The 20,517-nt window shown below is 50.4% G+C and overlaps 1 protein-coding gene across 3 annotated transcripts in view; it reads left to right on the forward strand.

The window, feature by feature from the left end:
• The first annotated feature begins 408 nt into the window (after window positions 1-408).
• Window positions 409-20,517, forward strand: part of tmem131l (transmembrane 131 like) — a 34,016-nt gene continuing 13,907 nt past the window's right edge. The window contains exons 1-7 of one of the 3 annotated variants that reach the window (XM_066717976.1): window positions 409-640; window positions 1,145-1,215; window positions 4,139-4,182; window positions 16,984-17,052; window positions 19,053-19,176; window positions 19,921-20,037; window positions 20,248-20,340. In XM_066717976.1, coding sequence (XP_066574073.1) covers window positions 514-640; window positions 1,145-1,215; window positions 4,139-4,182; window positions 16,984-17,052; window positions 19,053-19,176; window positions 19,921-20,037; window positions 20,248-20,340 — 645 coding nt within the window. In that variant the 5' untranslated portion in view covers window positions 409-513. The remainder of the gene's footprint in view (window positions 641-1,144; window positions 1,216-4,138; window positions 4,183-16,983; window positions 17,053-19,052; window positions 19,177-19,920; window positions 20,038-20,247; window positions 20,341-20,517) is intronic. The other 2 variants (XM_066717975.1, XM_066717977.1) reach the window with 2 other exon arrangements.

Below are 20,517 nucleotides of genomic sequence, written 5' to 3' on the forward strand. Positions count from 1 at the left end.
AACAACACACACACACAACACAGCAGAGCAACACAACACACACACAGCACACAGCAGAGCAACACAACACACACACAACACACAGCAGAGCAACACAACACACACACACAACACACAGCAGAGCAACACAACACACACACACAACACACAGCAGAGCAACACAACACACAAACACACACACAGCAGAGCAACACAACACACACACACAACACATAGCAGAGCAACACAACGCAACACAACACAAGACAACACAACACACACACAACACAGAGCTGTGCCAGGCAGGTGGAGCTCCTTCCTTTTAAATAGCCCTGCTGGCACTGTGCCACCCTCAGCTGTACTCCCCATCACACACAAACACACTGTGACACACAAGCGAGCGCCGGGCAGCCGCACTGCTTTCGTCACGTCAGCCCGTGTAGGAGGAGAGAGAGAAAGAGAGGGTGTGAGTGTGTGTGTGAGAGAGAGAGAGAGAGGAAGCACTGCGAGCTCAACACAGACACACGGAGCAGCATGGCGGGGCTGAGGGGCTTCCAGCGCGGCGCCCACTGGCCCAGGAAGAGCTGGACGAAGCTGCTGCTGCTCGGCGTCCTGTCGCTGCTGTGGCCCTGCGTCCGCCCGGGAGGAGCTCCGCTGCCAGGTGGGCGAATCGGCCGCTCCGCCGCACGGCCATTGTTGTTCTCGGGAAGCGGCGTCTGTGCGACAGCAGTCCGGGGCACAGATCTCCGAAGAGGGGCAGGATGGTGCGCTCGTCTTGGGGCATAAAAACACAACGCTAGTCCCGGCGACGGGCTTTACCAGCGCGCCGCTCTCGGCGGGCTGTTTCCCCGGGGTGAGGCGGGGGTGAGGCGGGGGTGGGGACGGGTGCCGCTCGCAGGGTGGCTTCCTGGGGGGCTGGCCGAGGGGCTGCGCGTCTCCGTCGATTCCCGAGCACACGGGTGCGATGAGGCCGGGGCAGGATCCGGGCAGGACCGCAGCGGGGCCGTTTAACAGGGAACTTGCCGCGAAGTGTCGGCTGTGGAGGGAAGCCCGGCGGACTGCGCTCCTGTGCGCCCGGGCACAGCCGCTCCTGACGGGCGCACTTCCTGGGAGGCTGCCCTGTCGCCAGCCTGCTCTCACGCCGCATTTCCTCTCTCTCTCTCAGCGCTGTCCCCGGTGCCCGGCGTGGTGGAGGTCTGGCAGGCAGAAGACGGCGAGCTGCTCGTCCCCAGCCAGGTAAGAGACTCGCCTTTGGGCCGCGCCGGGGCCGCAGGACGGTGCATGCGGGCTGGTGGCTTCCTGCGGACGGGCAGTGCTGGCATTGTCATGGGAGGCGGGAAGAGGCAGCAGGGAAAGCCACCTGTTAGCAGCCGGCCATGTGCGGTGCGGTCAGGGCGGGATGCAGCTCGGATAGCGGTGCTCTACAGGTGGAGGAGCACCAGGCTGCACATCATTTGCATGTCCGGGGGGTTGAGGTCAGTTATCAGGTCTCAGGACAGTGACAGTCCCCTTAAGAGCCAAACTCTAGCATCCAGTGTGAGCGTCCAGGGCGCGACCTGAGGATTTCTTCAAGTTACTTGAGTGCAGATCCCTGTAAGTAACTTCTGGGACCCATATTGTTTTAAAATATACAGACAGATACTGACTGGGCTTCAGTATAAAGCTGAACTGCAGTGCTCTTGAGACCTGCCTTCCCTGGACACTGCTTCTCAAGCATCCCGATGTGGGCCTGACTGGAGCAGCGCTGTGGACGAGGCACCTGACACCCGTAGACTTTCTCTCCTGAAGACAGTTATTTTTCCTGTTATGACCTTTTTTTGAAGGATGCCTTGGATGTTATTTGTGGCATTGACAAGTCACGATGCTTCGTTCACAGCCACGGGCAAGGTCTGCTGTATCAAAGGGAAGTGCTGTTGCAGGGAGCCTGTCTGCGGCGAAAGGTCGTGTGTGGCTGTGGGGTGAAGGGAGGCCATTTCTCCGCACAAGGAGCAGCAACTCCATGAACTGCAGGACACTGTACTGAAGCACGCTGTCTTTGCTTTTGTGCCGATGTACAGCTGTAGGACGGCTCTGCTGTGGTCTGTAACTGCTTGAAAGTGATTTTAAAATAATGTTGAAACTTCCTGGCACATACTTTCAGTTTTAATAGGGTCAGAAGAGGACAGAGTTGTGGCAACAGGAGCAGGTTTAATGTAACCCGCATACATACCATTAACAAGGCTTTTGAGAGGCGTGAAGAGCCGTCCTGAACCCAGTGTGGCTTTGAAACGCTTTGCTAATGTCGTAATTGAGACTGAGAATTTCTCACCTAAGTTAAAATTACCAGCTTGCTATTCAGACATGCGTCACGTGTGTATATGTATACATTCCACACACACACACGCATGCATATGTCAAATATATCAAACACATGCATGCCAAATATATACACACACACTGACTTATTTCTCCTTTGTTGTCTTTTCTGAAGTCACCATTCAGTTATTTAACCATTTACTGACTCCTGGAAGGCTGAACAGTTTGGTTTAATTGTGTTTGTCTCATGAGGCAGATCAGTAAGCTTGGTGCATCCACTGTACACTGACGGTCTGTGTGTCGCAGTCGGGGTGTTTTATATCGTGCCTGTAGCTGTTTGGGCTGCTTGAATTCGTCACATAGGACTGATTGATTTCAGTACGGAGAGGAGGTTATGTTGAATGTTTTTGTGAGAGGTGTGAGACCTGCGCTGTCCTCCACTGCATCAGTCTCCGCTCCTGTGTGGAGGTCCGGCCGTCAGTGTGTCTGAGCAGCAGATATTGGACATTGTGGACATCGTGTCTGAGACGCACAGGGAGTTTCACACGCTGAAGCCCTGGTGTTGTGGTAGTGTTTACCTGCTGCAGGATCTTCAAAACTTCAAATCAAGGATGAAATCTGAGGAGATTGAGGATTTATTCTAATAGATTCTGGGAAAGACTTATGCAGGGACTATTAAGTGATATCTTTTAAAGATATTGAATAATATTTAGCTATACCTTTAAAAAACAAATGATCTTCGTAGAAAAGCCGCCTCTCTGGTATATTGGATTGACTCCGGTAGACTTGATTAGATCGAGTCAAGATTAACTCTACCTTTCAAGTGTCGCGTTTCACACAAGAAGTGCTTTGCAGATGATCTTGTGTGCTTCGTGTCAGACTTCTTTGGCAGAGACGTGCGGCAGTAATTGACATCCCTGCGTTAGTGTTCGAGCGCTGCACCGGTATTGGTGGTTCAAACCCAAAGGTCGTGTTGTTTTTCACCTCTGAAGCGTGTCTGTTGATTGTTGCTGGGAGGAATCTTGTTTGGCCAGGCCGTCAGTGGGATACGGACTTGAGGAGTGCTTCTGATTTGTCGAGCGTGTTGCCATACGGACAGGCCGACACCCTCGGCTGCCTGGTTTACACACAAACACACACGCCTCCCCCCCAGGTGCTTGTGGTGATGCAGTACAGCCCTGTTCACACCTTCGCCTTGCAGCTGCACCACTGCCAGCGCCGGCCAGGGCAGCGGACCAGCGTGGCCCCACGCACCCGGGGAAGTGACAGGCCGGACAGCGGGTGACACGAGCCTGTGCGTGGAAAGCACTCGCTCAGGACGAGAGACTCCCCTCGTGAGAAGCGTCTCCTTCAGCTTTGTTGCATTTGACCAATTTATGAATGAGTGAATTCCTGTCCTGTTGAATAATTGTCATTTAATGGTTGAACGGCATTCCAACAGAACCTGTGCCATCTGTCTGTTCCCCTGCTCTCCTTTTATCTCCATTATGACTTAAATACATTAAAAACTAAGTATCGTTATCCTTTCTTGCCAGTTACACAAGGGTGCTGATGATTTGTGTATAGAAAGTAAAATGGAGAGAGAGGAAACGCGTGTGATAGGATACAAGCTTTGCTGTTTCTAAACGAGGTATTAAACACTACAAGACCGCAACCGACAGGAGTGTAGTGTTAATGGCATCTCCAGGATTTGGTGTTTTATATATATTTGTCTTTAAAAATGTGTAATTTCCTAATCTGTGCAAACCATCGCACTTCTTCTTTATTTGCCATTGTCATACAAAGTGTAATTGAGTTGGAAATTGTGTGTGAAAACAACACATCTTTGAAATGTAACCGATCTTCTCCCCACGTTTCTCTCCAGGCTGATGGAGAGCCGAGCCAGGATGGCCTCCCCCCGCAGGAAAGGTAAGGCCGCGTGTTCCCGTGTCTCGGGCTGCTGTGCCGTGGGATTGTTTGTTTTCGTGGCCGCGTGGGGAGTGGGCTGTAGGCTGCTGGCTGAGGGAGGGACCGCTCGGCCTGCATTCCTGACCGGCTGCTAAGATTAGAACTTCTTGAAAGGAAATAGTCACCGGGGATCGCTGACATGCCTGCGGTTCTCCACTCGAGAACTGAACAGTCACTGACGAGTCCGGGGCCTGATGTTGTTATAGATGGCCCGTCTGTCAGAGCCGTGTTGACTTGAACGTGCGAGAGAGGCTATAACTGGTGCCTTTGCAGAAGGCTGGTTTGGTAGGGCAGGAGTCCAGCCCTGGAGTCAAGCGTGTGAAATTGTCAGGGAGAGAAACCACACTCCCAGTGAGCGACTCGGAGCCAGTGGGCTTTCTGGGCTGGAGACGGAGCTGGGGGGCCCGGCAGTGTGCAGACCGGCCTCCTCTGAAAGCTGCGTTGATGGGCTTTGCATGTGAACAGGACAGAACACTCTTGCCTGTATTCCTGCGTGAAGGTCAGCCAGGGACACTCGGTTCTCCTTCTTGCTTTCTTACATAATGGTCAGTCTCTGTTGTCTTTTCCTTTCTTCCCGTGTCGTATTGCATGTCCCTGTTATTATCGCGTGTCTTAGATAATGGGCGCTGGGAGGCTCGGTGCCAGGGAGTGTGCCGTGGGAACAGGGTGTAATAAAGCGGGAAGCAGCGGAGGATCACCAGTAGGCTGCATATAGGAAGTGCAACGATGCAATAAACTAGAATACTTTCTATTCCTTTTGAATATGTGCCATATTGTAGAACTGCTGTACTTGAGTCACAGAGCGGGGAGCTGGGTCTGCATGTGGGGTCCCCATGCCGGGCCCCAGCTGGCATCTTGCTGATCTCAGTGGCTCCGCAGTGTGGGGACTGAGGGCTGGGCGGCCAGTCACTGCCTGGCTCGGGGGGATGCTGGCGCTTCGGCAGGTCCTGTCTGGGCAGCGGTGTTCCTTCGTGTCCGGGAGGGAACTGGGGAGCTGATCGGGGACTGTGCCCATCTGCGATCCTCTGGCAGCTGTCCAGGAACACAAGTGTGACTTTTATTGTTGTAGTTGCTTTTTGAAAAGGCCCGTTTTGTTCCTCCTCTCAGCTGACGTGCCGTGTGATAAACAGTCAGTGTAGCCGAGTGGCGTCTGTTTGTTGCTCATTGATAGAAACGTCTGGAGCGACGGGTGTCTGGCCTGACTGTGTGCTCTGTGGTGGGGAGAGCAGAGGAAGGGAAACAGCTGATTGGTTAAGTGTTGTGAGAATCATCTCCCCGCAGACTGTCACACCCCACTATCTCCTGCCAGCACAGGGCTGTCCTCGGGGCAGGGCGTGCGGTGCAGTGCTGTGAACCGAGGTGTGTCCCTCTGCCTGCCTCTGCGGCCGGACTATCAGCCTGCTGCAGGACTGGCCAGGGGGGAGATCAGGTGAACACACCTAGCCTGCTGTAGGGGCACGGAAAGGCCAAATAAAGAAACAATGCCTTTTGAGAGAAACTGTGTGTTAGTGTGGCCTGGAGTTGAAGCCATGCTGTAAGTCCCTTTGAAGGGTCACAGAGGTTTAATCCAGAGCGGGTCAGTCATGGCCACGAGAGGAACTGCCCGCACTGCAGGTCTGTTGTTTTGAGGAACAATTAAGATGCATTGATATCTGATCCTCCTGGGCTATTTTAAAACTTTCTAATTAAGACACTGGGGATCAAATGTTAATTTCAGGGACTTTATCTCCATGCCTTCAGATTTCCGCAGTTTCTCCTGCTTTACACCGAGGCTCGTGCCAGATCCAGCCCGCTGCCCGAGCTGGCGTCGCTCACTGGGCACAGTACATCCCTGGACACCGAGCGACTGGTGAAGCCAGGCAGCTGTTTTTTTACTGAATGTTGTTGCGTTTAGGTCAGTGGCCCGATCGTTTCACACGCTGTGTTTTGAATGTCTCCTCAGACAGCAGCCTTCGCGTGTGTGTGTTTAAGAAACCTCTTGTGCGCCTTGTGGCTCAGTGTTATACAATATCAATCACATGCTGGTGCAAAGACCCACACGCCTTCCTTTGGCAAACAGACCCGACCACATTAGTAGGCAGGGCTGGTGGTAAGACACCGACAACTGATGGTTCAGTTATTCTCTGAGAAGGCAGCGCTGGTCTGCCCCCTTCTCAAGCGTTCAGCAAAACACACGGATATCGGGCTGTGCTGACTGTAGCATCGTAATTATCAGTGCTTTGTGTGGATCAAGTAAGCTGACAACTAATTTGTAGTTAAGCAGAAGGTTCACAAGCTACAAGCCAGGAGATTGAGGTTTACCAGAAGTAGAGAGGAGGCGATGCTTGCCTCGTGTGAATGTCCTTTTTCTTATTTTCCACATCATTGTTATTTTCAGTATAAACTGAACTGCAGTAAACGCGGTCTCTGTCATGCAGCGGCGCTGTGAACAACGAGCCGCCTTTGTGTTTCCAGGTTTGCTCAGAACAAACAGCGGTTGTTTGCTTTCACGGTATCGCAGCTCTTTCGTTAAACTGTGAAAATGAAACCTGTGTCAGATGCGATCTGGTGCCTATCTAACAGGGTGAGGGTTAGCGCTGACAATGGCTTCTGTGCCGCCGGAGGTCACTTTTGTCATTTTGTTTCCACATTGTCTTTCTTGGCGTGCTTTAAACTACAGGTACATCTTTAAGGCAACAGGAAAGCCCAGTACAAAACAAGACCACCTAGAGGGAGAGACTCATGCAGCCGTCTGGCCTCCAGGCTCCCTCGCTGGTGATCAGTGCTTGGTGTCTTGGCGTCTGTAGAGATGGGCTCCTCTCACTCCTGTGCCTGCCCTCACGAGTCTGTGCTGCAGTCACCTGACCCTGGTGGGGCGGCGAGCGAGGGCAGCAGTGCTCACATGGTTTGGCTGCACTTGGTCATCTTCTCGGTCAGCGTGTTACGGTGCTGGCGCTTGTCTGTCGGTTTCTCCAAGCCGAGAACCGCCCCTTGGATGCCGCCTGTCTTTGTCGGCTGTTCCTGGCGTTTCGGGATGTGCCTCGGCGTGTTCAGGCCTTGCAGACGCCCAACCTGCTGGAGGCACATTGTTCTGACGATGGGGGTCACTCCCTCGGAGAGAGAGCGGAGCGTTGACTTTGTCAGCTCTCCGTAGTGCAGGATTGATTTGTCACTGTGGAGAACGCAGCAGAGACAACGTGCCACTGAACTAATGGGCGGGTATTACATCTCGGCTCTTTTTAAGACAATCATGTTGTAATGTACAGTAGTGTATGTATGTTTCTTATGTTCTAATGCAACGCAGGCACAAGCCCGGCTCTGTCCTTGCTTGCTCTCTCAAGCCAGGACAGGCTTTATAACTCTGGGAAAGTAAACCCCCACACACACTAAATTGCAGTGTGTGTGTGTTGATCTGCAGTGTAGTTGTGTGTGTGTTGCTCTGCAGTGTAGATGTCTGTTTGTGTGTGTAGCTCTGTGTGTTGCTCTGCAGTGCTAGTGTGCGAGTGGGGAAGTGATGTCACAAGAGGAAGCTCGTGTGTGAGAGCGGTCGCAGCTCTTCTCTCTTCTCTCAGCTCTTGCTAAACTGCTAAATAAGGCTGTGTGTGTTGGCTGGGCCAGCCCCCCCGCTCCTCTACAGCTGGCTGCTCCTCCTGTGAATGAACTGCTTTGGCTGCTTTCACTCCGTCCTGACAACCCTGGAAGGGCCCCCGCGTGTCGTAAGGGATGTTGCAAAAACAAAACAAAAATAACATAAACACTGTGTGAGTGTGTGTGTGAGAAACGGAGAGTGAGAGTGTGTGCCTGTTTTTATGGTTTCTGTTTGTGCAGAGAGTGAATGTGTAGTTCGTTGTGAGGTGAGGGGGGTGTGTCTCTCTGTCAGGCAGGTCGGGGAGGGGGTGTGTCTCTGTGGGGCAGGTCGGGGGGGGTGCGTCTTTCTGTCAGGCAGGTCGAGGAGGAGTTGCGTCTCTGTGGGGCAGGTTGGGGAGGGGGTGTGTCTCTGTGGGGCAGGTCGGTGATGGCGGTGCGTCTCTGGGGCAGGTGGGGGGGCCCCTTCTCTCGCTTGCTGTGCCACTGTAGGACTCTCTCGGGAGTGATAAGAGCCAGTCAGTTGTTCAATTAGCCCTGTTCAATATTTAATTCGTACAAAAGGTGTCCACACATTATACCTGCAGTGCCTGTATCAGAACGGAAGAGGCCTGGCGGGGTAGCTGGTCAGGTGTGTGGCAAAATCGTTTTCATGACACCTGACAGTGTAGCAGTTTGGCAGCTCCTGCTTTGAGTGCTGTGAGATGTGAGAGCTGCCCCTTCGCTGAGGGCAACAAGACCTGCCCTGTCCTGCTCGACGTGCTCCTTGTGTCCCTCAGAGGAGAGGCAGGCTGATGCACGGCCACAGCGGGTAGAAGGACAGGCTGTAGTCTGTGTGTTGAGGGTTTTAGTTATAAGAACATAAGAAAGTGTCCAATCAAGAGGAGGCCATTCGCCCCATTGTGCTCGTTTGGTGTCCATTAATAACTAAGTGATCAAGGATCCTATCCAGTCTGTTTTTGAATGTTCCCAAATTGTCTCTTCAGCCACATCGCTGGGGAGTTTGTTCAGATTGTGACGCCTCTCTGTGTGAAGAAGTGTCTCCTGTTTTCTGTCTTGAATGCCTTGAAGCCCAATTTCCATTTGTGTCCCCGGGTGCGTGTGTCCCTGCTGATCTGGAAAAGCTGCTCTGGTTTGATGTGGTCGATGCCTTTCATGATTTTGAAGACTTGGATCAAGTCCCCACGTAGTCTCCTCTGTTCCAGGGTGAAAAGGTTCAGGTCCTCAGTCCCTCAGTAGGACATTCCCTTCAGACCTGGAATAAGTCTGGTTGCTCTCCTCTGAACTGCCTCTAGAGCAGCGATATCTTTCTTGAAGTGTGGAGCCCAGAACTGTCCACAGTATCCAGATGAGCTCTAACTAGCGCATTGTACAGTCTGAACATCACTGTCCTTGATCTCAGTTCTACACTTTTGACAATATACCCTAGCATTGTGTTTGTCTTTTTTTATTGCTTCCCCACATTGTTTGGATGGAGAAAGAGAGGAGTCCACATAGACTCCTACGTCTTTCTCATGCGTTACTTCATCTAGTTCTATTCCTCTCATAGTGTAATTATAGTGGACATTTTTGTTACCTGCATGTATTACCTTGCACTTGTCCACATTGAATTTCATCTGCCAGGTGTCAGCCCACAACTGAATATTATCTAAGTCCCTTTGAATAGCCTGTGCTGCCAAGATTGTATCTGCTGAGCCACCTATTTTAGTATCATCTGCAAATTTGACAAGTTTGCTAACTATCCCAGAGTCCAGATCATTAATATATATTAGAAAAAGCACAGGCCCTAGTACTGATCCCTGTGGATCTCCACTAACAACCTCACTCCAGTTAGAAGCGACTCCTCTAATGGACACCCTCTTTTTCCTATCCATCTACTTACATTACCCTGAATGCCTACAGCTTCCAATTTGAGGATCAGTCTTTGGTGTGGAACCTTATCAAAAGATTTCTGAAAATCGAAGTATATCATATCATATGCTTTCACGTGATCTACAGCTGCAGTTGCATGTTAAAAAAAACTCCAATAATTAGAGACGTTTCTCTTCTTTGGAAATGATGGATCACATTTTGATTAAACCTCCTTATCTGCCTGCCTGTGTGGAGCTGGATTTGCCCTTTGAATGAAAGCGTGTGGTGCTAAAGTACACCGCTCCCTGACTGCACACGTCACACGATCTGGACATGGCCTGGGTTACCTTCGGCCAGTCTCCACCTGCAGCGTTAGTCCTTGATTATAGAGACTCTTCTCAGGGTTGGAAGCTGCCGGTTGCCAGAGCTTCGACTTTGACGGCTTCTGTGATGACTGAACTGTGATTTGCTGCCAATTGAAAAGCTGCACAAAGACGAGCTCTTACTCCTGCACATGCTGAAGGGCAGCAGGCTGGTTTCGTTTTCTTCTCCCGATTAGCAGTCCCTTTGAAAGCCCATTTCCAGCTGTTGTCATGACCATATGATGTGTTGACAGACGGTTGTTGTTCTTGTGGAAGCAGCACTGAGAGCGCTTCCTGCAACTGCAAACTGAATTAGAGGCATTCCTCTGAAAGGTTGTATTGGTGTTAAACGGACGGAGATGCTGTGCTATCTGTGCATTGCTGTGTGCGTCTAGACAGTGCATTTGAGAAGCAAAGTGCTTTTTGTGGTGATCTTCCACACTCCCAAGATAACAGCCAGTTTAAATGCTTCGAACTTTGTTCTGTTGCTATAAACACTTAATGTGTATAAATCACAGCCTCACCATACGACAGCAGCTCTGCACAGCCCTGCTAGAGTCATGGTCACTTTTACCTGAATTATTTACATCGTTTTGTACTATTTTGTAAGTGTTTGAACATCCTGCCTTTCGGTGATGGCAGTGATGAGGCAGCTTTCCGTGTCTGTTTGGTCTCCTACCTTTAAAACAAATAAAAACATGTAGGTTCACTGTTCAGTCAGGCCTCATATGACCCATTTAACCCGCCTACCTGCATCATGTTTGCGCTGCTCAGTGGAAGTCAGGTGAGATGGGCCCCAGATAAGAAGCAGACCGGAAAACTGTTTAAAAACAAAACGGAAAATAGAAAAGCTTTAAACAGCGCTGCATCACGTGTGCCATTTAAACCAAGCCGACTCCAAACTGCTGTGCTTGTCTTGAGGTCAGTGTGAAGATCTGAGCTTGTGTACTGTTATTATTTCATGCCAAGCTGGGTTTAAATCTAAAATTGAGGGCTTACACACTCTTTCCAGGTACTGTGTGCGCTCCGGCTGCGGTTGTACGTGCAATTCCCCAGGCCTGCCTTGACAAATGCCCTTAGTGCCACTTTAAACTCGCAACATTTACACAACATGTAGTCTAAATGGGGCTGTGGTGCTTTTACACTTTAAATTAATTTCCAATTTGTCTCACAGCGGTCGCACACTAGGATTTTGATTAACAGGCTCCAGTTAAACTTATAACAAGTGTTTTTCTAAGGATACAGTGATATAATTAGTGTAGTGTGCCTCTGTGCCTTCAGTTGGACGTATTGGGAATCGCACTGCAGTGTCAAACCCTGTGGGTAGAATTAAAATAAACGAAGTAGTTGGCGCAAGACCTGGGGTCGATTGCATGAACATAGACTGAGTCTTTGTCTTCATAGAGGCTAATTATAAGTCATACTCAGTCATTGTGAGGAGACGTGCATTTCAGGCTGTTTTGGTGAGTGATTTTTTTTATGCAACTGTCTTACGTTAGTCTAGTCTAGGTGTCAGAGGTTTTGCACGTCCTCTCTGTTCCTCAAACAGGTAGAACACGTGTTGACATTTGCTCACTTTAAAAGTTGGTTTGATACAGTTTAGCAAACCAAACAAAATAAATATGCATGCTGCTGCTGAAATAAAGGCACATCTGCCTGAAGCCAAGATTGTGTAAAACAACAAATCTACCTTGAAATCTATTAATTAATTGCCAAGATAGAACATGAAAACTAGACGAAAGGCCAGCCGAGGAGGTGCACCTTATTGTGCTCTATTGTTTATGCGTACATTTCAGCCATTCTTTGAATAGTGCTCTGTCTTATAAAAATAGAACTGCAGTTCTTTAAATGGATTGCTTTAACCACAGCTGACTGCCAGAATGCCACAGACACACACACACACACACACACACACACAGATGCACAGCCTCACACACACACACACACACAGCCTCACACACACACAGATGCACAGCCACACACACACACAGATACACAGCCTCACACACACACGCTCACACACACACACACACACACACACACACACACACACACACTCATGACGCAACAGTGTGTGTTGGGACAAAAGCCAGCTGTTCACAATATATGTAATAAAGTGTCAGCCCACTCTTGGCCTTAATGGCGGCTGCCCCATCCTGGTTTGTTCTTCCCAGAGGGTTTCTACAGGTCTGAATCAGCACTCCGGCCATGGAATTGTGTTTCTCTCTCCCTTCGTGACAGCCATGGGTGTTTGTGAAAGTGTGGCGCTGTTCTCCTCTCTGTACCATTGTCTGCTGGCCCTGAGGAAGTGGTTTTCAAGCTCCTTTGTGTAACTGCGGGGTCTGCAGATGAGCTGCTCACACTCTGCAGCACTGTGTTGTTCCTTATCGGCAGATGCCGGACTGTTTGAGGAGACCTTGTGCTGCAGGCCTGCGTGGCTCTCTGTGCTGCTCACGCTTGGAGCGGCATCGTGGTCCGCAGACATCTCTGACGCGTGACAGATGTCATTTGGATCGGTGGAGATTAAGTATGCAAAGTTCAACCCTGCAGAGCCTAGCAGAGAGAGGCCAGCTCGAGCAGCATTCAAATTGCCTGCAACTTCCTGTTTCACACTCATTCCGGAAACAACCGCTCGGCACCGCTTGTGATATTCTTGTTTCTGTGACGTGAGACGCAGTGAGCGCTGTGTTGCTGTTCGGAGCCACGGGAGCTGCCCCACTTGTATTATTGTTGGGTTACTATCCTTTCAATCCCCTCCTGAAGCATGCATGGACAATGGCAGCACATGTCCTCTCCCAGTCACCCCAGTCAGGTCCACTCGCTGCAGACCTCTTTCATTCCTCTGTCACGGCCCAGGCCTGCTCTACGCACAGACGCACCAACTCACACAGGCACACGTGCATATAGAGAGACACACAAGCATCTAGAGACGCAGGCGACCAGAGACGCACACACAGACGGTCACAGAGAGGTAACGCAACTATAGAAAGTGCGCTCGACGCAGTGCATTATAGGAATGGAGGTGTTAATAATCTGAATAATTTGCTGACACTGTGGTTCCAGTGTCTCTCCTTGTGAGGAGAGCGCAGATTTGTTTGCTCGCTGCTAAGAGGGTTTGCAGTACCGGCTGAAGCAGAGATCTGCCCCATATGAAGCGCACCCCCGTCTGCCGGCTGGGGCATTTGAGACGCAGCTGTTGAAAGGCCGGACAAGGCAATGACAGGCCGTGGCTGTGGTAGACTTGCCGAGTGCTCTGGTTCCCAGGGCTGCCACCAGATGGTCAGTCTGAGAGGCTGGAAACGGCGTTGTGTGGAATCCTATATCTGCCTCTGCCTCGGTATTTCTGTCCGTGTTTCACAGAACAGCAGAACGCACTGGAGGCTCTCCCTGGAAACCCCGCCAATCAAAGACACGGCAGCTGTGTCGTGTGCAGGAAACCCTCCGTCTTATTCTCAGGATCCCCTGAAGCTTTTCAGGCCCATTACAGCATGTCGGAACAATTACCATAACCAGTACATGTCTCTGGAAGGAAAATGAGTGAGCAGCCCTTCACAGTGTTGGAGTGCTGCGCCGTGAGACTGATGAGACGTGCTTTGAAGAAGAGGGTTTAATTCTGGGAGACTACAAGCAGGCTGCCTGCGTCCTGGGGACGTGCGTGTTTATTCGTGGCCCTGCAGGAAGTGCTCTGTAGCGCAGGGTCATTGGTGGGTCAGGAGAGGAGGCCAGGATCTGAACATCGTTTATCATTTTAAGTGGCTAAACTGCAACCATCTCTTGAGCCTTTCTGGTTGCGTGGTTGTGTGTCCTCCCAGCTCTGGTCACTGGTTTGTTAGTTTGTGACGGAGCCTGTGGAGCTGGTGTTGAGCTGCTGCAGGAAGAAATGGGCTCGGAGTCGGTCAGCCGTGAACATAGCTATGTTACTGAAGAGTCACCACATCGGCAGATTGGCAGCCCATTAGGTTCTGCGAGAAGCCTGTCGTGGGATGGACTGTCTTGAATGAAAAGGTCTTGAAAAAGTATTGTGTTGTCAAGTGGAGTTGCAGCCAATGATGCTCTTGAACACAAAGGAGCCCCATCCCTCTGTCTGTTTGTATCTGTACCCTCAGCCATACCCACTGTGCCTCCACTCTGGCTCTCCCACAGCGGGTACCCTCCTGCCGTGCCAGACGCTGTTCCGTAGTCCCGGCGGTGCTTGAGAAAGGCAGGGCATCGTGCAGTAAAGGTCATCATCTCGTCGCCTCTTACTCCTGCTGAGCCGTCGCCTGCGGGGGTGCTGGGTTGTCAGGGTGGCACCAACGCCCGAGCACACCTGTGCTGAGGAGCAGTGTGGCTCTCTGCCTCGGACCAGATTTAAAAAGCTGCTTTAGATGCTGTGGTTGTTTTTTTTCTTGTAGTTGTAACAGCGCAAACCTGCAGCAGCAGTGAAGTTTGTGCTCTTGCACTCGTGACCGGACCAGTCACTTATCTCTGGGTAGTGAAAGACTGATCCTCGCAGTGCACCGACGAGAAGAGGCTGGTTTATCAACAGCTGATCCGCGTTAACCATCCTGCCCTCCTGCTGACACACCGTGGCACATCTCCTAGCGATCGATACTCGCCTCACAAGAACAATCTATGTTTACTGCTCAAGGTCTCAGGGTCACTTACGGATTACAGTGACATCAAATAAAATCGACGCTCTTGTGTTCCTGTTTCTCTGGGTTTGTTTGTCTCTAAGCAAAGCACTGTAGACCGAAGGGCTGTGGAGCGCCCGGTGTGGGCGGCAGGCAGCCCTGTTTGTAGACAGGCCCTATAGGAAGTGTTCGCATTGTTGTGGTACAACGATACATTTTTGCTAACTTTCCATATTTTTTTTTCCTCACTTCCAATGTGTTAAACAATGGGGGGGTTAAAATACAAATCAATTAAAATTGAAAATCTGAGTTCACCCCATTTGCTGTGACACCCCTAAATAATCTCAGGTGCCACGAAGTGCCTTCAGAGTGGCGTCCGTCTGTGTGTGATTCGCGTGATATCAGAATAAATACACCTGCCTCTATATTAAGGTCCCACGGTTGGGTAGTGCAATCAAAGTAAAGACCCCACCACGTAGATAATAAAAACTGACTGGCTTATAGGTGTCGTATTACAAAAACACTAACCCATTCGGCAACGGAACAAAAACAAGTGTAGTTGTGGAAGTGTTCTTGAAAACTGCTCATATCATCGAACTGTCACACAGCTAGCATGCTCTGAAACTGACGTATAGGTAGCAGAACAGACGTACAGAACGGGGCGCTGATGGCACTCGCATATAGGTCGGGCTTTTGCCATTTCATGGGCGTATCTTCACTCCAATGATACAAAATAAACCGTGAACTATGCCAGATACGTGACCCTACAACTATACAACTATGAAGAGAAGTCGGATAAAACCCATCCCATCTACTGCAGTGGCGGTCTTCACAATAACTTCACATTAAACAAATTAATGTGTTCCATTAATAATATGTGCATTTGACAGGTATAATTAATCATTTTCAAATGAATACATAAATAGGGTTTAAACAAATACGAGTTCTGTTAGACCTACATTTCGATTCCCTTAATAAGTTTAACATTCGATCTAACCTTAGACCTAAACATACATCATTAACATCAAACACATTAATGACAAAATAGAATTACAATAATGTAATGCACATAACAATGTAAATGGCTGTAACTGATTGACTGTAGATGGTGTGTTGAACTGCGCTGTGCATTGAGAGTGTTTCTTGTGAGAACTGAACACTGCCTTGGGAAAGGGCGTGTGCGAAGGAGCAATAATGATAATTGAAGGGGCCGGGCTCTCTGGGTGGCTTGAATAGTAATGGAGAAAGATCAACAACATTGATATGTTGGCTGTGAAATGAAACTTCAGGTTTAGCCCTTCTCATTGTGCGAGGGAATGCTGTTGGGACTGGAATGGCTACAGGGCCTCGCTTATGGTCTGTTGTAACTGCTTTACACGTGTTGTGCAGCTCATGACATGTTGCCCCTTTTCTGCTACACAGGAGATCTTAATTTTTCTGTTTAAAGGGGTGTAAAGAGTGAAATCAGCTTCCTGTCACAGGCTCTTCAACAAGCTGCTGTGCACAACTGTGTGTAGAGCGATTCAGCTGCTTTTCCACTTTTAGAAAGTGTGATTTAATAACAACCCCACAGCTCCTCAACTCCCCTGTGTCGTAAACGGCAAAGACGTTCACCCGGAGCAGGTGCTGCTGCTCTGAAGTGGTTTAAACTGGCAGTTTGTGATGCCCGAGGCTGCTTGTCATAACGCAGGGTTTCCACACTGCAGTAATGCTGGATTGTGATGCTCATTTCCACTGGATATGATGATTTTATACCCAGTGCACATTTGCTGATTAGATACTTTCTGTGGAACTTCACTTGTTGAACTCTTTCTTTACCCCTGAGTTTTGCTGCCACTTCACTTGACCTCTGGTTGAGTCCAGCAAATTTGTGTGACAACTAAAGCCTTGTCCAGGCCTGTCCAGAGGGACTGAGGGGAGATGTGCTGTATGTCTAAGAAGACCTTTCGAAGTGGCCAAAGCGACGCGAACATATTGCAATTCAACCAGCCTTATAATTTGACATGTACACTTTGCCGAAACCTAGTTTAAAGTGTTTAAGTTTGTTTGTTTTTTGACTGAGACATCAGTGCAAACATGTCGTACTGCTGGTTGCTGCAGTTGTGCATGTCAGTAGGAGTGAATAAGTGTGTGCTTGTGTGCCCGTGCAGGAGTGAATAGTGCGTGCTTGTGGTCCCGTGCAGGAGTGAATAGTGCGTGCTTGTGTGCCCGTGCAGGAGTGAATAGTGTGTGCTTGTGTGCCCGTGCAGGAGTGAATAATTGCGTGCTTGTGGTCCTGTGCAGGAGTGAATAAGTGTGTGCTTGTGTTCCCGTGCAGGAGTGAATAGTGCGTGCTTGATGTAACCGTCTCTCCCCTTCTCTCCTCTCCACAGCTCTTCGTTTTACGTGCCCGGTGTCCGGGCCCTGCACTTCCAGCCCTCCACCCTGCAGTTTGGAGCACAGTAAGTCCAGCAGCCTGGTGGCAGTTCAGTGAAGGGTCAGGCTGGCCACACCGTCCACGGAATACATCCCTCTTTACACATCAGCTGTTAACCATTTATTTAGCCTGATTATATCTAAGGGGCTTTTCACAACCAGCTATTATTGGTGTGTGTGTTTATCTATATTTCAGTTTCTGGCAGCACAGCTTGCTTCCCTCTCCCAGTACGACTCTTTCTGGACATCTTTCTGGACATCAACTACCGCAAACTCGTTTGTTTGGCTGTGCAGTTGCAGTAAACGTTACGGTCAGTGGTAACAACCCCTAATGATGGTCTCCTGACAGAGGGCACGTCTCCTGCTGGCTGATTATTAACCTCACATGAACGAGCTGTGTTTACTGCACACGCTGGCTCTGTGATTACACTGACAGTGTCTCTGTGGTCTAGGGTTACCACTTTATATTTCAAACAGACACGTAGAGACAGAGGGGCTTGTCCTGACAGGGTGTGATGACTGAGTAGCTAGGGTTAGTGTTACTCGGGCCAAACACACACAGGCATATCAGACAACATAGTCACAATCTAGACTCTGTTTGCAGAAATCTCTTCCCTGGTGCTTCTGTCATGCCTTAATGCCTTCCTCTGCTGCAGACTGTCCGTTCACCCATGATTACTGATCCACTGGGCAATGCGTGGATCATGGACAGCCGCACAGCTGTCTGCAGCTGGGAGGAATGCACTGGGGGGTCAAATCTGGCAGTGGCTTCTCCCCCCCAGTTGGGACAGCAGCACTTTGAGAAGCTGCCGGCTTCTGTCCCTCGGAGCTTCTGGAACGGCCGGGCGCAGTCCTGCTCTCCTTGCAGGAGCGAGTTCTCCGCTTGAGAAACATGCGTCTCACGATCTCAGGAGGATCAGAGATGACTGCGATCTTCGTGATCAGACATTACATTTAGACATGTACACCAAAAATTGTGATTTCCTGACCAATCTGTACTCTTGGATTGTCAAAAAGCAAGGGACTGTCAGTTGCTTTCCTTTGTATTCACTTATATATCATTATTTTTTTACATGCTTTTTGAAAAGTCCAGGCCCTGTGCCGTAACGCTGCTGGCTCGCGTACTGTGCCGCTACACACCCGGTGTCTCGTGCTCTGGCTCGTCTTTCCCGTGTCTTTGGAGAAAATCACTGTCACTTTCTTGGGCCGTTCCAGGCAGAGCAATGGCAGGTGATTGATTGCGAAGCTGCACACCCTTATTTACGCGGTGTCTGCCTCAGGCGTGAGTGCGCCGAGCCAAAACCACCAGCAGAGATTCCTCTCCAGCTCTCAGGAGGGGGTGTCCGGTGCCTCTCGGCCTGACTCACTTACCAGCTCACTTACCAGCTCAATTACCAGTACCCCTCAGCCCACTGGGACGGCTGGAAATCACAGCTGGACTGCAGATACTGTCCATGTGAGCACAAGTGAGCGCTGGAGAAGTGTTGGTGATGGAGAGAGCAGCAGCAGATGGTCTTGCCATGTCTGCTCTGCACCGTCACTTTGAAACGCCCTCTTTACTGAAGGAGTAAGACAGCAAGAGGAAGTGTGAGTCTACAGTCTCTGGTCTGAAGGTCGGCTTATTCCTCATCAGAGCTGCGTTCAGCCTACAGGCCGGCCGGACTCTTCTGTGCTCTTCTCCGCCGCCACTCTGTGGTTCAGTCTCTTGCATGGCCGCAGGTTTCCGCGGCCGCACGCTGCAGCCCCTGCGGTGGGTGTTTCATATGAGGCTGTGGGATCACCAAGATGTGAATTGCTGAGAGTGGGAAAAATATCTGTGATAACTATAAATAAGCCTACTTCACTGCCATGAATGAATATTCATGCATTCAGAGAGGGGATAACACGCACACACACGCATGTTAATCTGACACACTCCCCATGTGATCTCCTGTATTTGAAACACTGAAGGGTAAAGACAAACTCAGTGAAGGTCCAGTCTGTCACATGCATATAACTCTGCTTTTTCCACACTTTATTTCTGTAGGCCACTGGGGCTGCCAAGAGCTGAAACAGTATACGTGCACAACCCCAGCCAGGAACTACCAGTGACATTGATATCAATGTTTACATCTAGCAGACATTTTCACATGCCTGCGCTGCAGAGGAGGGTGAGTGTTGACCATGGGGCTCGGGAGGGGGTGGTCACCTGGCCAGGGAGCGCCATGGAGAGGCACCAAGGTTCCTCCAGAGAGACGCTAGAGCTGAAAGAGACCCTCTTACCCTAAACGGATTTGTCTGGTCTTGTGATTCGAATACAGTGGTGCGAACGTGTCCGGCTCCTCCCAGCGTGACTTCTGGGACCATCCTCTCCACAGGCCTTTAGGATTTAACAGCATTGTAAACTACAATGTCATGTCACGCGTCGGTGGAATTGATTAGGCCCTTGACACCTTGAACAGAAGCGTTTTGTGTGCTTTGAGCTTCTGTGACACAAGATGCTGGTGACAGAACACACAGGTCCACGGGTTTCACCCGCTTTTGATTTTGATTCCACACACTGAGGTGTTATTTTTAGTCTCAGTCAGAGGCCCTGGTGAGTTTGTGTTTCATGTGAACTCGTTTAATCTCAGGCACTCGGGGCTTCGAATGGTTTCAGTTAGATCTAGAAAAACTGACACAGTGACATGGTGTACGTCTGGGGTCTCCATGAGTGTAAAACACCTTCGCTGTCCCAGGCCAGGCTTTCAGTGCCCTTGTGGTCATTCGGATTACTGTGGTAAAGCGACCGGATGAAGGTCCATGCATTCATACACACGGGTGAGTCTTGCTGTCCTTCAGAGTCCGTTTACCCCCAGCAGGGCGTCATCTCTTCGTCCCCTTTTCTCACTGCTGCGTTCCCTTGTCTGTGTCAGGTGATCCCTCCCCGGGGGAGGCTGTCCTTCAGGGTGATCTTCCTTCCGACGGAGGAGGGCAGTGTTGAGAACTCCTTGTTCATAAACACCTCGTCGCACGGCGTGCTGTCCTACCAGGTGAGCTCAGAGGGGCACGGGGACACTGGTGGGTGGGTTCAGGGTTTTGTTTTGTTTTGAACTGCCCTCTGAATAGGAGGAACGAGGGGCTTCGGCTCTGTTGAGACCCGCAGAGTCTGCAGGGACCAGGAGGAGTGGCGTCACGCGTGTGTTCAGAGGTACCAGGTTCTGCGAATGTGATTGACAGCAGTGTCTTCCTCCTCCTCGTAGGTGTCTGGAGTCGGGGTGCAGCACGAGGCTCCGAACAAGCCCAGCCTGCTCTTGTTCCCGCACATACAGAGCATCAAGCTGACGCAGAGTCAGGTAACGTGTGAGCTTCTTGTGTGTGTGTGTCTATGTATGTGTCTGTGCGTGCGTGTGTGTGAGTGCATGTGTGTCTGTCTGTACGTGTGCGTGCGTGCGTGTGCGTGCATGTGTCCTCTCGTGGCTCTGAGCTGCAGTGCATCTCCCTGCACTCCGCGCTCCCCGACGCTTTGACTC

Source organism: Amia ocellicauda, chromosome 12 (assembly GCF_036373705.1).
Source record: "Amia ocellicauda isolate fAmiCal2 chromosome 12, fAmiCal2.hap1, whole genome shotgun sequence".
NCBI classification, from domain to species: domain Eukaryota; kingdom Metazoa; phylum Chordata; class Actinopteri; order Amiiformes; family Amiidae; genus Amia; species Amia ocellicauda.